General features: G+C 45.7%; 1 protein-coding gene across 5 annotated transcripts in view; it reads left to right on the forward strand.

The window, feature by feature from the left end:
- Mapre2 (microtubule associated protein RP/EB family member 2) overlaps nucleotides 1-14,058 on the forward strand; it is a 140,865-nt gene that overhangs the window by 41,356 nt on the left and 85,451 nt on the right. The window contains exon 1 of one of the 5 annotated variants that reach the window (XM_021214484.1): nucleotides 5,987-6,238. The exons of 3 other annotated variants lie outside the window; for them this stretch is intronic. In XM_021214484.1, coding sequence (XP_021070143.1) covers nucleotides 6,120-6,238 — 119 coding nt within the window. In that variant the 5' untranslated portion in view covers nucleotides 5,987-6,119. Of the gene's footprint in view, nucleotides 1-5,986; nucleotides 6,239-14,058 lie in introns of those variants that run through there. One more of the 5 variants, XM_021214488.2, reaches the window with a different exon arrangement.

The raw sequence follows: 14,058 nt of genomic DNA on the forward strand, positions 1-14,058 counted from the left end.
TCTGCTGTGATCATTTTGTTATGTCTCACACCTAAGGCAATGCAGAGAGAGAAGAGAGGGGTAGAGAGAGAAGAGTTTCTGCAACTGTTGATGCTGTCTGTCCTATATCCCTAGAGAACTCTTAGCTTGTGTCTCGTCCAGTCTTCTTTGCATGGGTCTGGTTGATGAAATCTGATGGTGTTCCCCTGCCCCCATTTGGCTATTATTATCCTGCCTCTGACTCTCTGCCCTCTGGGTATGTTCTAGAAACCCTGCTTGCCAAACATAAATTTTAAATACCTCCGGTTTTACTTGTTTGTTGTTTTTGCTCTTTTGTGTGTGTGCACACGAACTCCATTAGAGTTGAGAAGGGGTGTCAATCCAGCTGTGTGTGGTATATAGGGCATGTTCATCAATACCGCATTGGTCTAAGATGGCAAGGAGTATTTTAGGGCCAATGCTCACAGAGCCCCATTAGCTATTAACTCTATGTAATACCTTTCCTTTCCTTTCCTTTATGATTTTGGTTTAGTTGGAAAACTCATGTCCTCAGCAAGAATTGCAGCTTGGAATTTTCCTTGGAAGATGTCTTTCTTTCCTTCAGCATTCATTGACGGACCTGATCTACCCCTTAACAATATCTTGAGAACTTATCAAACTGAGTAAATTCTTCTCTCTCGGCTCTTGAGTAAATGTGTCTCTCTCAGTTGGAGAGTAAATACCTCTCTCTCGGTTCTTATCTGATTCAGCCTTAGATGACATTTGGCCCTGGAGCCCTGTCCCTTCCTGGGACGTCTCTTTCCTGGAGCCCTAAGCAAACTCCTTGTGCACATTTTGCTTTTCATCACTCAACCTTTACAGAATTCCTAAGGGTCTTATCTCACTGCCTGGGTGAGAAAGAGCGGGGGCTGCAGCTTCAGCAATTGCTTATCCATAAATTAGTGTACATCCACATCAAACACATCTGATAAGATTGAGACCCACACATACTCAACAAATATTAAAGGACTATCTGTTGCATATGAAGCCTACTGTAGGTTTTTCTCTATGACTAAAACACATTTCAAAAAAACTTTCTTTCAAAACAACAGTTTAATCTGTAGTCCTAAGCTTACTAAATTAGATTATTATCTCCTTGGTCATCAAGTAGATCCATCCGAGGTGTTTCTGTCCCCTTCACTGCCTACCCTTAACTCAAACTCATTATCTGGCCCATATCCGCTTACCTACCAAATCCTAAAGGATTTAAATTGTTTTAATTTTCAAACGTGTGCTTTCTTTTCTAGTCCTTTGATCTGTTGGTTTAAGTCTTGCTTGTTTTGAATTTGTTTGGTTTAAGTTAGGGGGCTGGTTCCAATCTTCTTCAATTGAGCATCACATGGTATGCTCATCACAATGTGGTATGCAGCGTTCATCCTTAATGGCCCTTTCTGTACCTCCTGTTTGCAGATCACCTTCAGATCCGGGCCAAGCTCTTCAGCATGGCCAGAAGCCCCTTATCATGTTGGCCCTGCCACTGTGCACTCTGCTTCCCTCTCATGCAAAACAGTCTGCAATGTTCTGCAGAGAGTACAGCCTTCGTACACCATCCTTCCTCTCTATTCCATCCCTCTTTACAATGACAGCACCTCCTACTGGATAAGCATCTCACCTGATGAGCAAGAAACTCGGATATCCAGCCTCTAACAGATTGTTCCTCCCCTAAAACATTCATTGAAGGAATGAATGATTCCATTTGTTTAGTGCCTTCTGCCTGCAGACATGGCAGTGAACAACGCCACAGTGGAAGGCCCTTCCCTAAGAGAAGTGCCACACGGGAAATGATCAGATGGGGTTATGGCTACTCATCCTAGACAGATCCTGCCCAGAGAACTCAGACCCTCCTTCCCAACTCAACTGTGAGTTTGGTACAGATCTTAGCTCTTGTACTGCAACTACATTATCCCTGCTCCTTACCCTCAGCCTCGGAAATGTCTTGAGGTCAGGGTTGCTGAGGGTTTGTTGTTGTTGTTTTTGTTGCTGTTGTTTCCTCTTGTTCTACCAACTGCTAGGACACAAGAAAGGAAATTGTGTTAAATGAAAATAAAAATACTAATACTTCCAATAGCACTTGATCTGCGCCTGTCTCAAGGGCAGGTGTTTTCAGGACATTATATAGTTTAACCCCCGTATTATTACAGCCGCTTTATAGATCAGAGATTGAGATCTTAAAGATATGAAACAAGTTATTTAACATACATAACAGTGAGTGGCCAAGCCAAGCCTAGCACCCACAGCTGCCTGAGTCCAGAGCCCCAACTTTAATATACTGCTTGATGAGAGGAATGGCCCATGTGCCGCCCCCCACCACCACCCCATAAGCACCTGGAGCTGTAGGACTATGGTCTGCATGCAATTTTAGGTAACCCTCTGGGTGCAGAGCAAAACTGTCATCTGTAGTCAGATGTACACAGTTCTCTCTCTCTCTCTCTCTCTCTCTCTCTCTCTCTCTCTCTCTCTCTCTCTCTCTCTCCTTTCTTTCATCTGTGTGACTTCCCTTAGCCAGCTAGGCACTAAGGAACCAGAAAGTTGCCAGGTGAGTTGCCAGCTCAAAGTATTACAGCATCTTCCAGTTAAGGCACCTTTGGTTAAGGCACCTTTGAGCTCCATCTTTTGGACAAAGGATCAAATGTTAAGAACTTCTACCTTTCCCCTGCTGTCTGGGTGACTGGATGGATGAGAAGAGCTTGTAGAAAGCCAGAATGTGAGGGAGGTGGGGCTCAGGGTCCTATGTCAGCCTTTGAGTTTGCAATGCATTCTGGTCTGACGCTGGGGCATTCTGGTCTAATGCATCCAGGCCTTCAGTTGGTGCTCTATGCTGAAGTCTTTAGCAGCATTTTCCTCCTGCAGACGTCTCCCTCTGGCATCGTGTCCCTTTTCTCAAGGCTAGTTATTTCTCCTATTTGAGTTCCTGTGAACTGTTAATGTCCCTTTCCACCTGATGTGGCAACACCCTTGCCATCACCGCTACCCTAAACTCAGCTCCCTGAAGCATCCACCACTCAACCTCCTGCTTGTTTCCTTGAGGGCAGATGGAAACTTCTAGAACTTTCTTCTCTTCTGGCATCTGATCAGACTTCACTGTGATGGGGCTGTGGTGGGGCATACCTTGGTAGGAAAATGGTTTCTACTGTGATGGAGCCATAGCTTGTTAAAGAGTTCTTCACTGGAGTGATGAGCTGGATTGGCAAGCAAGGAGGTCTTTACTGAGATAAACTGCACCTCCCTTTGGGATGGAAAGAATTGGTGAGACATTCTTTCAAGAGTAGCCCTTTCCTAGATTTTTCAATGTGAAATGAGACAAAGAGGGTCCCCTAGTTTTGGCTGTACCTTCAGCCTATTTTGATGTCTCTCTTCTAGGATTGGCTGTACCTTCAGCCTATTTCGATGTCTCTCCTCTAGGATTGGCTGTACCTTCAGCCTATTTCGATGTCTCTCTTCTAGGACACAGACCCAGAGATCAGTTGGTTGGTTTTTTATTGTTTTTGTTTTGTTTGTTTTAATCTTCATTCCTACATTCAAGTGGGCCTTGAAAAGATGGCCCCTTTCCACCTTTCCTGGTGGAAACCCCAGGACCCAATTTCCCAAGCCTGTACCATCCTCTCCCCTAAGTGGAGTTTGCCATCCCCTTTCCTCCAAGGCCAAATGGGAGAAGAGCTGCCAGGTAACCTGATTTGTGGGGAGAGGAATGAAATACATCTGTTTAATGTTTTCAAATTATTACCCCTGCTACCCCTGCATCTTATAGGGTAATGGCTGGTCTCAGGAGCTTTCTGGGTCCCTTTATAGTCAGAGAAGTCATAGAGGAAGATTTACAAGAGCTTGAGCATCTCTCCCCTGCTGGACTCATTATCCCTCCCTTTTTAGTCTACCAACTACATTTTTGGTCATTGTCCCCTCTTGGGACAACTAGACGGGTAAGTGGGTAGGAGTGTTTACTCTGCAAACTACTGATAGAAAGGAGTTTAAATTAATGAACTATACACTCAAATTTTGACCAAGTTAGTCCTCACCATAGCACCAACTATGTCTAACATATTTAAATATGAGATCATGCGAAAGTGTGCTCCATCAAAGAACCCCCGCGCGAGAGCCCAGTGAAAACAGACCACTTGAGCTGTGGATAGCATCCTTCAGGTTGAGACTGACTTGACTGCCTTTCTGGCAGGGAAAGCGGTTGTGAAAGGAAGCAAGTCAGAGAAATAGACAAGTGGGTCAAGCAACAGAAATAGCAGAAGGAAGTGTGAACGGAATCGTCAGACCCCTTGAGCTAGTTGCTGGACGTGAATGAAACTTGGTGTGCTTCTCAGACATAAGCGCATCTCCTCATGGACCTTAGTCAGCCTCAGGTCAGAGCTGGATCCCGACTAGATGAGAAACACAACTGTCACAAGAGGGACTCAGAGGAAGGGACCAGCTTTTGTCCTGTGGAAGTAACTGAATAAGCAGAAAAATAAAATTATTATTAAAATAACCGGCCAAAATGGAGTATGAAATAAAAAGGAAATGGGGAGGGGCTTGCTTGAGATTATCATTACCATCTGGGCTGTGAAACATTTGATTCCAGTCCCAGAGGCTTGACACAGAAATAACTTATAAGCGGGGACACATGCTGTTGAATTTTCAGGAATGACAGAATTTTTGTTATTAATATCTGTATCACAAAACGGGGAAGCTGACAGGCCATATAGTGGCCTATGGTGGAATACAGCCATAGCTGACCACTTTTGGCCATTTATCGTCATTCTTCCTCTCTCTCCAATGGGAGAAGCCAGTGTTCTAATGAGTAGAGAATCCTTTAGACCCTCTTCTCTCTGGAAGAGAAAACACTGGTCCCATGCAGGGACTGTTTGGAGTCTATTACTGGATCCACAGGTTTTGCGTAATACCTGCAATTCCATACACAGCCATCTCGTCACAATATTTTGGACATGTACTTAAAATACCCACTTCTTACTTAGGTTTATAATACCAGAGATCATAGTGTGTGGTCACAGTGGTTAAAAACAACACATCTTCTGCAAGCCTGGCTTTACCATTTCCTGTGTGATCTTCTCTAGTTTACTGGTTTTTAAACTGGGGACAATGGTTCCTGACTTACAGGCAAATTATTTGAAAACAACAATTGCACTGCTGAAATAGCCTGAGTGTTGAGCTCCCCAGTGTTAAATGCAGTGGTCACTTGTTTAATTCTCGTGGTAATAAAGGACAGAATCAGTGATAGGGACCAGAGGGCAGGGTAAAGAATTAAACAACAGCCGAGCTTTGTGGCATATATAATCCGGGGACTTGGGAGTTTGAGCAAGGCGATCATATGTTCAAAACCAGCCTAGACCCACCAAGAGCCTGCTTTAAAAAGAAAAAAAAAAAAAGGTCTCTTATAATGGTAATACTATAAACTGGTGGTTACATAAATAATTTTTTAAGCCCTCTTGGGGAATTCTTTTGCATAGAGTCATTTAATTTGCAACGGTCGTCCTCACAGTATGGTCTCAGAAGATGCAGCTTCCTCATGGGTTTCATTTTTCTGCTCCTTTTAAGCAAGAGGCAGCTGCTTTGGAGAGTAGAGGACGCGGGAAAACTTAACCCCTTTAGTCCCCCACCTTTCTAGAAGCTAGCGACCAGGTCTTTGTGGGTTTGTCTGCAACCTGACCACGTTTCCAGTCCGGGGCCTTGGAGCTTCCCCAGGCCTGGGTATGGGTCCTTTTGTGTGTACAGCTGCAGGGACAGCCTGGTCTAAGAGGAAGCAGCTAGAGGAAGAGCCATTCGAATTCGGGCGCAGGGCGGGTCCATGCCAGATGCCGGCCAGCCCCTTGCTCTGCAGCCTGCAGCCCGGGGCGCTCGTGCTGCGCGGCTCTGCGTGAACCTAGGCAAGCTGACGAGTTAGCGGGTTGCTATGGCGACGGATGGCCACGTGACCAGCTGCTGCAGGCGCCCTGACGTGGGAGGGCGTGGCTTTCGAGGGCGTGGCCTTTGGAGGGCGGGGCCGGGCACAGAGCTGAAGCAGAGCGCGGCTGCAGGGTGAGCAGCAAGCAGCGGGGAGACACAACCCTCCGCCCCAGTCAGCCTCCGCGTGTGTTCCCTCTGTCGGGAGAGCGCCAATGCCCGGGCCGACCCAAACGTTGTCCCCAAATGGCGAGAACAACAACGACATCATCCAGGATAACGGGACTATCATTCCTTTCCGGAAGCACACAGTGCGCGGGGAGCGGTCCTACAGGTACTGGCACGGGAGGCTGCGGACGGTCTGTCCCGTTACGTAACGCGGAGGCCGGGATTGCTTGGTTGCAGGGTCTCGTGTCGGTGGCGTGAGCATGGAGGCTTTAGCGGGTGGATAGGTTTGCTGCCTGCAAGGGGTCTCCCTCCATCTCTTTCCTGCATGCCATCTTCCCGCATCCCCGAAAGAACACAAGCTCTTGCACTTCCTCTCTTTCCCTTTTAGCATTTAAAGGAACCATTAGGTGGCGGCCACTAAAGGAGCAAACAAATGGGAGAATGGCGAGAAAGGGAGGATGGCGAGGAGCGCGCTTGCGCTTAACCTGGGGAGCATGCAGGAAAAGATGGAATCCTCTAGATGAAGCTGCAGTGTGTGATGTTAAACCGCCAGATTGATGGAGCTTTGTAAGAATTCTGCGCGCTGATTGGTGCAAGGATTGACAGCAGAGGTCACAGTGTCAGACATTCACCAAAATTCTCTCCATAGAAGTCTAGGCTGGTTAGAAAGAGACTGGACTGTTTCGGATCTAGGGAAAAAAACAAAAAACAAAAACCGGCGCCGCTACGCATTTTCTGAAGAGTTTTATGGCCTCTGCATGGGTGGGGGAGCCCTTCTTTCTTATTTACAGTAGAAGGTGACGCCTGATGTTTTGCTGAGGTCTGATTTGAGGATGGGAGTGCTATCAGTCATTGTATTGTGAGCTTTTTGATTAATGAGTTGCCTGTGCTGTTGGCATCTATTTTGCATTAACATATCTGGCAATATGTTCCCATAGATAAGCTCATTAAAATTGTTTGCATTGTTTGATAAGGATGACAATGTGATGGCAAACGTGGGTCTTAGGCAGCTCACAGATAGCTTTTCCCTCTGAAGTTCTTTTGTACTAAGGTGGTTATTTTTAAACGTAACCTTCATAACCATCAACAATGCTTTTGCTTTAAAGTAGAGCACACATACCTGTAAGATGTATCCTCTCAGCCAGTGAGCAACAGGAAATAACTCTTTTTTTAAAAAAAAAAATAAGCCTTTCATCTGAATTTCCAAATTGTATTATGGGCGGACTGTTCTGTGTTCAAATTCTATATACATATCATAAAGTAGAACCCAAAGTGCCCCATTTCCTTTCCTTTAAGTTGAGACGCCATTTGTTGACTCAAAAAGGGAGGGGAGTGTTAAAAGCAACCCTTTGCCCTGTCATCTCTGGCAGTTATATAAATACTTAAAGTTAATTTTGGCTGTACCCATTAGGTCACCAAGTCTCACGTCTTATGGTTCCAATAAATCGAGCCTGCGCAGCATCCTTAAAGATTCCAGTTTGTTTTTCTCCTAATGTAAGCCACGGCTCATCCTCAGCTTCTGAGATTCTCCCTCTTGGGGATCTTGCAGTTTGAAACTCTGTCCCCTCCTACTTTCCTCCACTGGGAACCTCAAAACCTAAAAAGAGAATTTAGAAATGAATGAAACAGGTTGCTGTGAACTGTTCTTAGAGTCGACACAGTTGAATCCCTCGTTTCCTAAATGACTCAGTCCCTGCTCTGTCAGTAGCTGCTGCCCCTAGGATGGAGTACACACTGTACCACGTGGACCAGAGGAAGTTGCCTAGTTGGATTTTATTACTCATGTGAACCAACTTAAAGTGGTAATGGAAAACTATTTGACAGAAGGTCAAACGAGCCTGTCTTGGAAAAGAAAAAAAGGCATTGCTTTTAAATGGAACTGAATTTGTGTTTTTAATTCGACTTATTTCTCCCGGTTATTAAGTGATTTCTGCTTTGCATTTTGATTTCTTATAGAGGTGCTTGAAATTACATAAAATTAAAAAGAGAAAAGCCTGACTTTTAGTAAAGATCTGACGAGGCAAGTGCTTTACGGGAAGTATCCTTGTGTTTACATTTTACAGCACAGGATGGCTGGGTACTGTAGGGAGAGATGCCATGGACCCACTAAAGAGAGCCGTCTGTCCTCATGGTCCCATTTGTGCTGAGTGATGTCCGGGCCACGCTTGGAAGCAGACACACTGGATGCTCCCCTTGGTCTGCTCTCTTAAAGTGAATGAGCAATAGAGTACAACTACTGCGTAGTTTTTGGAGAGACCTGAGGGAAGGGAAGAATGTGACACATTTTTCTGTCCAGGAAGCATTCCATCATTCTTTTGGCATCCCAGAACTGGAATAATGTAGCCATCTGATGGCTGAGGAAACTTGGAAGGCAGTTTGAAAGCCACAATAGAGATTTAACCAAAGTAAAAGTTTGACCTTGGCTGTAGGCTTGAGGTAGCTCTCGGCAATGAGATACGCCTGCAGGTTTTCCGTGCAGTCCCTGGGGGAGCCTTAATGTACTGAAGGCCCTGGCAAGACCAGCAGCAATTCTGCTCCTGGCTGCTTCGCTGGTACCTAGGTAGACTCTAGTAGCTCTTAGGCTTTCTTCCCTGACATTGCTTCTTACAATGAAGGATTTATATTCTTTTTTTTCTCCATTTTGTGTCTATTTTGCCTGCATGTATGTCTATGCACCACTTTCATTAATGCCCTCCAAGGCCAGGTGAGGCTGGCAGATTATAGACAGTGATAGACAGTTGTGATTACAGGGGATCGAACCAGGTCCTCTGTAAGAGCAGCCAGTGCCTTGAACTGTTTTGCCATCACTCTAGGCCGTGTAATTTTATTCTTCAAGAGATGTAGGGTTAGCTGCCAAAGCCATGGGTTTCATCCTCATTGGAGAACACATGCAGGCTCGTAGGTATGTAAACAAATGCTTTGTTACTAAAGGGGGGGGGTCACTCTCAGGAGCTTAGACTGGAATATGCCTGACCTTGCTGGCATTTCAGGCAAGAGACGGTGTGGACACCTAGAAGGGATGATGGCTTCCCACGAGGGATGAGGCTTTTGTTCATTTAGCGTGGGTGGGTACACGTACCATAGATGACAGCCTTGCCTGAGTGTGTTCTGTCCGTCCACCATGTAGGTTCTAGGGATCAAACTCGGTGTCTGGGCTTAGAAGCTAGCACCTTTACCAACTGAGCCATCCCCCAGGGGCCAAGTACCATACTGTTCACTATAAAAATGAGGTGATGTTCTGGTGTGGACATCATAAGTCAGGTATCAGTGCCTGGAGTCAAATAGGTAACAAATCATTATCAAAACCCCTGTGCACTTTAATTATAACAGCAAGCTTCTCTTAAAAAAAAAAAAAAAATCAGCCTTGTGTTGGAAATTACATTTAAAGCAATGAAGTACCAAAATGGCCCAGTAAAGCCGCCTGCACACATTTCTAACAACTACTACATAAGAGAGCGTCTCCAGCCCCAGCTTCCCCATTGCAGTTAGCAATCCATATATTTTAAGAGCTGCTTAAAAAAATAAATGTGGTGAGGGCCATCCGAGGTGACACTCTTTAATTCAGAGAGCGAATGAGTCGAGGTCTGGTTCTCCCTGGAGAGGCTACTCCCTCCAGCTCCGCTTCACACAGATGCCGGTCGGAAATGAGATTTATTAACTGGCCTTCTGCCCAACGCATCGTTGTTTGCATAGTCCAGGCTTTTGAGAATGAGCGTATAGAGAGGGCTGTCTCAGAATGGGTGTTCCAGCTACGGTAGCACGTGTGTCTGAATGCTTTAAATTTTTTTTTTTTTTTTACTCTGCCCCAGGAAGTGAGCTGTAAAGGAAAGCAGAAGTAAAATATCAGCCCAGAACATCCACTTAGAACATCTGGCTTTGGGCACTTTTATTTTGTTTCGTTTCGTTTTTGTTTTTTTTTTTTAAAGCGAGCTGTGGTTGGGAACATAGAGAAATGTCCCGTGTGCAGATGTAGAAAATGTCTGATTATGAAGTGTGCTCCAGTCCGTAGGAGCTATGGTAATGTGCCTCACATTACCAGGGTGTGCATTTCAGCGATACCTCTAGAACAGCAGTTACACGCAGCAAAGGTCTGACCTTGCCTGTCTCCATTATCTCTGTCTGTGGATTTGTGTCAAAGGAGACTTTTACAAATACTGGGTTTTGTCTTTAATATTTGACTTAGTGCTGCTTAATGCTGTGCTAGGTGGCTCAACGTTGAGTCTTGGTTTGGGGTCTTCCTCAGAGCCTCTATGGGAGGGGTGTGCATGCCGTGCCTTCGGGGAGAAGCTGGCCTGCTCCGTGGTGTCCATTTGTGGCACAGGATCTCAGTGGAGCTGCAGCGAGAGCTCCCCCTCTGGATTCAGGATTGCTTTCCAAATGCAGCATCTTTTCTGTCCCTAGGGACCATGTAATGCTGAAACAAATAATCCCTCAAATGGAAGGAGGGACAACTACTGGGAAAGACACAAATATTCCATTTGGATCGGAAAATTCAATCCATATTTGATTGTCTTCTCCGGTCAGCATCTGAGCTAGATGCCCCTTGAAGAATGTCGAGTGCTAACAAAGCCAGGGATGGAAGCAGCTCCTCCTGCATCAGATTTACATTGCTGTCAATATTTTGCTTAGTCGGCTAGCAATAGTGGTTTGCATTTCCTGAGCCCACAGTGACTCAAAGAAAGAGAAGATATCTTCAGTTTGCAGTGAGAAAACCCAAGACTCCTAATCAGCAGGGGGCAGGACAAGGGAAATGGCCATTGCCTGGCTCAGGGCATCTCTCCTGGTGGAGAAGCAAAGAAAGCAGCAAGCCTCATAAAGGGACAGGAACTGGAGTCACTTCCTGACTGGCAGTCTGATTAAGGGGCTATAATGTACCTGAGCCGCTGTGTCTCGATCGATTGGCAAGAACTCAGAACAGAGTACCTGGTGTATCATCCGTGTGAGAGATGCAGAAAGAGGGATAGGTGTGGCCCAGGAAGGGTCTCAGGCAATCCCAGCATGTCCTCTTGACGGAGGTCACAAAAGTGGCCTGAGAGTTTATCCTGTGTCATCTGATCATGGCTTAAATTTTGTCGATTTCACTTTCAAGGGCAAATAAATTTGCAATCATTTTATGAAAAATAACATTTCCCACAAAGAAATGTATTGGACTACTTTCAAAAGCTGGATCTGGCAGCACGCAGCTGTAATCCCCAACACCCAGGACTGGATGATCCGAAGTTCGAGGGTGACCTAGGCTATGTGAGCCCCTATCTCAACACAGAAAAAGAAGGCAAAGCTTTCAGGCTATCCTACCCTTCAGCTGCGTGACTATGAAATGCTAATGCACTCAGCCGGTATCACATGCATGCACTGATCTCTTAGAACACCGGGAGCACATCCCACTGGTGTTCTGTAAGCCTTACTTCTCTCTCTTTCTCTCTCTCTCTCTCTCTCTCTTTCCCCCGATACAGGGTTTCTCTGTATAGCCCTGGCTATCCCAGAACTCACGTTGTAGGCCAGGCTGGCCTTGAACTCAGAAATCTGCCTGCCTCTGCCTCCCAAGTGCTGGGATTAAAGGCGTGCACCACCACGCCCAGCAGCCTTACTTCTCAGTTCATCTCCAGAGTCTGCCTTCATATCGTTGGCCCTTGCTATTTATTACTGTTTGGAGAGAATTCTTCTCAAGTGGAAATCCCAATCCACTTATGCAATGAGAAATTAAATGTTACACAACTTTTGCTTAATGAAGCAAAATTTTGCTAGTTGCAGCTCCAAAGATGGACTGTTTCTTTTAACTAAAATAATCAGTAAGGTAAGACTGGACAAGCTTTTGTAGGCCAAGGCAAAAGTAGTCTTTTGATAAATTACCAAAATAAATAAATAAATAAAGAAGAAAAGAAAAGAAGATACAGTATGTATTTTCCATATCAAGGATTTTACTCACTTAAATCAGGACAGATTTTCTTAAAGGTCTTTTCTTTCTTCTGAAGTAGGAGGGGTTGGAGACAGATATATAGGGTGGTTGAATTGATGGCAGCTTTTAGTGGTGGTGCCCCTCAATGTTTAGCTAGTTAAGAAAATAGAGTTCAAACTCAGTCTTCCTGATATGTCTACATCTAGCATGGTTCCATCAGGTTCAGTAACTGGACCACCTTGGATGGTCTGCGATACTTCTTTTGTTGTGTCTCATTTTAAAGCTGTCAATGGCTTGTTCTTTATTTAGGGCCAGCCGGCCAGGCACAGCTCTGAGAGGTAATCTTCAGAGATGTCGGAGGCATTGTGAAGACTCTTAATGCTCACTCTTCACTCTGAAGATGAACACTGGTGTTCTTCTCTTATGAGCCCACCATGATAACTGTAAGGTTTGTAGTTAGTGCCACACAAGTCACAATAAAGTGGCATCACTGAAATGGGCTCCTCCCTGCCGAGGTCCTGGCATCACTGAAGTCGACTCCTCCCCGCCACAGCCCTTGCCACTCCTCTCACGTCATTCTAGGGTGCCCAGACATGTTTCTAGCCTAGAAATGGTGAAACACCTTCCGTTGCCCTCATTGAACTTTACACAGGTGCTATTATGTTAATATTTAACCCCAATTTTTCCCTTTAGCAAACAATCTTCCTTCTTTCTGCCAGTCCGCTTATGGGGCCCTTAGAATCCAGGGTCAATAATGCCAGCACCTCACTGCCAGAGGGAGGGCACAAGCCTCGGCAGCAGCAAGGAGAGAGTCTTGGTGGAGAGATGCCCACACATGGCCCCAGAGAAGACCCAGGTGTCTGTTTCATTCTGGGGTATGGCTGACAGTGGCTCACCAGATTCCACCAGACCTAGCCAGCAAGCCCCAGGGAGCTTCCTGTCTCTACCTGCTCAGCACTGAAAGTATAGACTCATGCTACCACACCCTACTTTTTTGTGGGTGCTGAGGATCAAACTCAGGTTTTTATCCTTTTGTGACAAGGACTTCACCAACTAAGCTGTGTCTTTGCCTCGCTGACTCCCACCCCCTATTTTGAGCCAAGGTCTTATGTAGTCCAGACTGGCCTGAAGTTCTCCATATATCCAAAGCTGGTGTTGAGCTCTTTGACTTTCTTTCTGTTTCCCAAGTGCTGGAGTTACAAGCATGTTCCATTCTGGCCCAGTTACTAAGACCACTTTTTTCAAAAAAAAAAAAAAAAGTTTACAAAGTTTCTTTGCTTGTTTTGGTTTTGGTTATTTTTTTTTGAGACAGGGTTTCTCTGTGTAGCCCTGGCTGTCCTAAAATTCTCTGTGTAGACCAGGCTGGCCTGGAACTCAGAGACCTACCTGCCTCTGCCTCCCTAGTGCTGGGGTTAAAGGTATGTGCCACCATTGCCCAGCTAAGATTTAAAATTGGTTATAATGTGTCTAGTGTATGTGTGTTTGTGTGTACATATGCCTGTGCGCACATGCATACTTGTGGAAGTCTAAGGACAGTTCTGTGTGGCCCGTTCCCCCTTTCCTCCGTTCACTGGGTTCCAGGGATGAAGTTAGGTAGCTTGGTTGGCACAGCTAGTGTTTCCCCAACTGAGCCATCACACCAGCTGCATAAGTCCGGTTCATATGTTAGAGCAGCCCAAGTCACTGATGGACAGTGCCCCACCCCCATCTGTCCTGAGGTTTCAGACCAAGGGAGCCACCGTAGGCCTAACTTCAGTTCGCTTTCTCCAGGGCACACTGCTGGGTTCGGGGGCGAGTCCAGCCTGCTTAGTATGCTCAGTGAATCTTAGCCTAGCTGCACAGTAATCCTCTGTGAGGATTATTTTTCAATATCCTCTTCGCAGTTTCATTTTCTTCTTGTTTATTGAGCACCTGCTGTTTGTCGGGTGCTGCGTGGGGTCCTGACATTGTTCGAGGATAAGGGACTGCCATTTTTGTCATTCTGACTTCTGATTCACCTAATCTCCCACTTTAGGGCAGTTAAACACACACACACACACACACACACACACACACACAGAGAGAGAGAGAGAGAGAGAGAGAGAGAGAGA

The sequence above is a fragment of the Mus pahari genome, chromosome 15 (genome assembly GCF_900095145.1).
Source record: "Mus pahari chromosome 15, PAHARI_EIJ_v1.1, whole genome shotgun sequence".
Taxonomy (NCBI): Eukaryota; Metazoa; Chordata; class Mammalia; order Rodentia; family Muridae; genus Mus; species Mus pahari.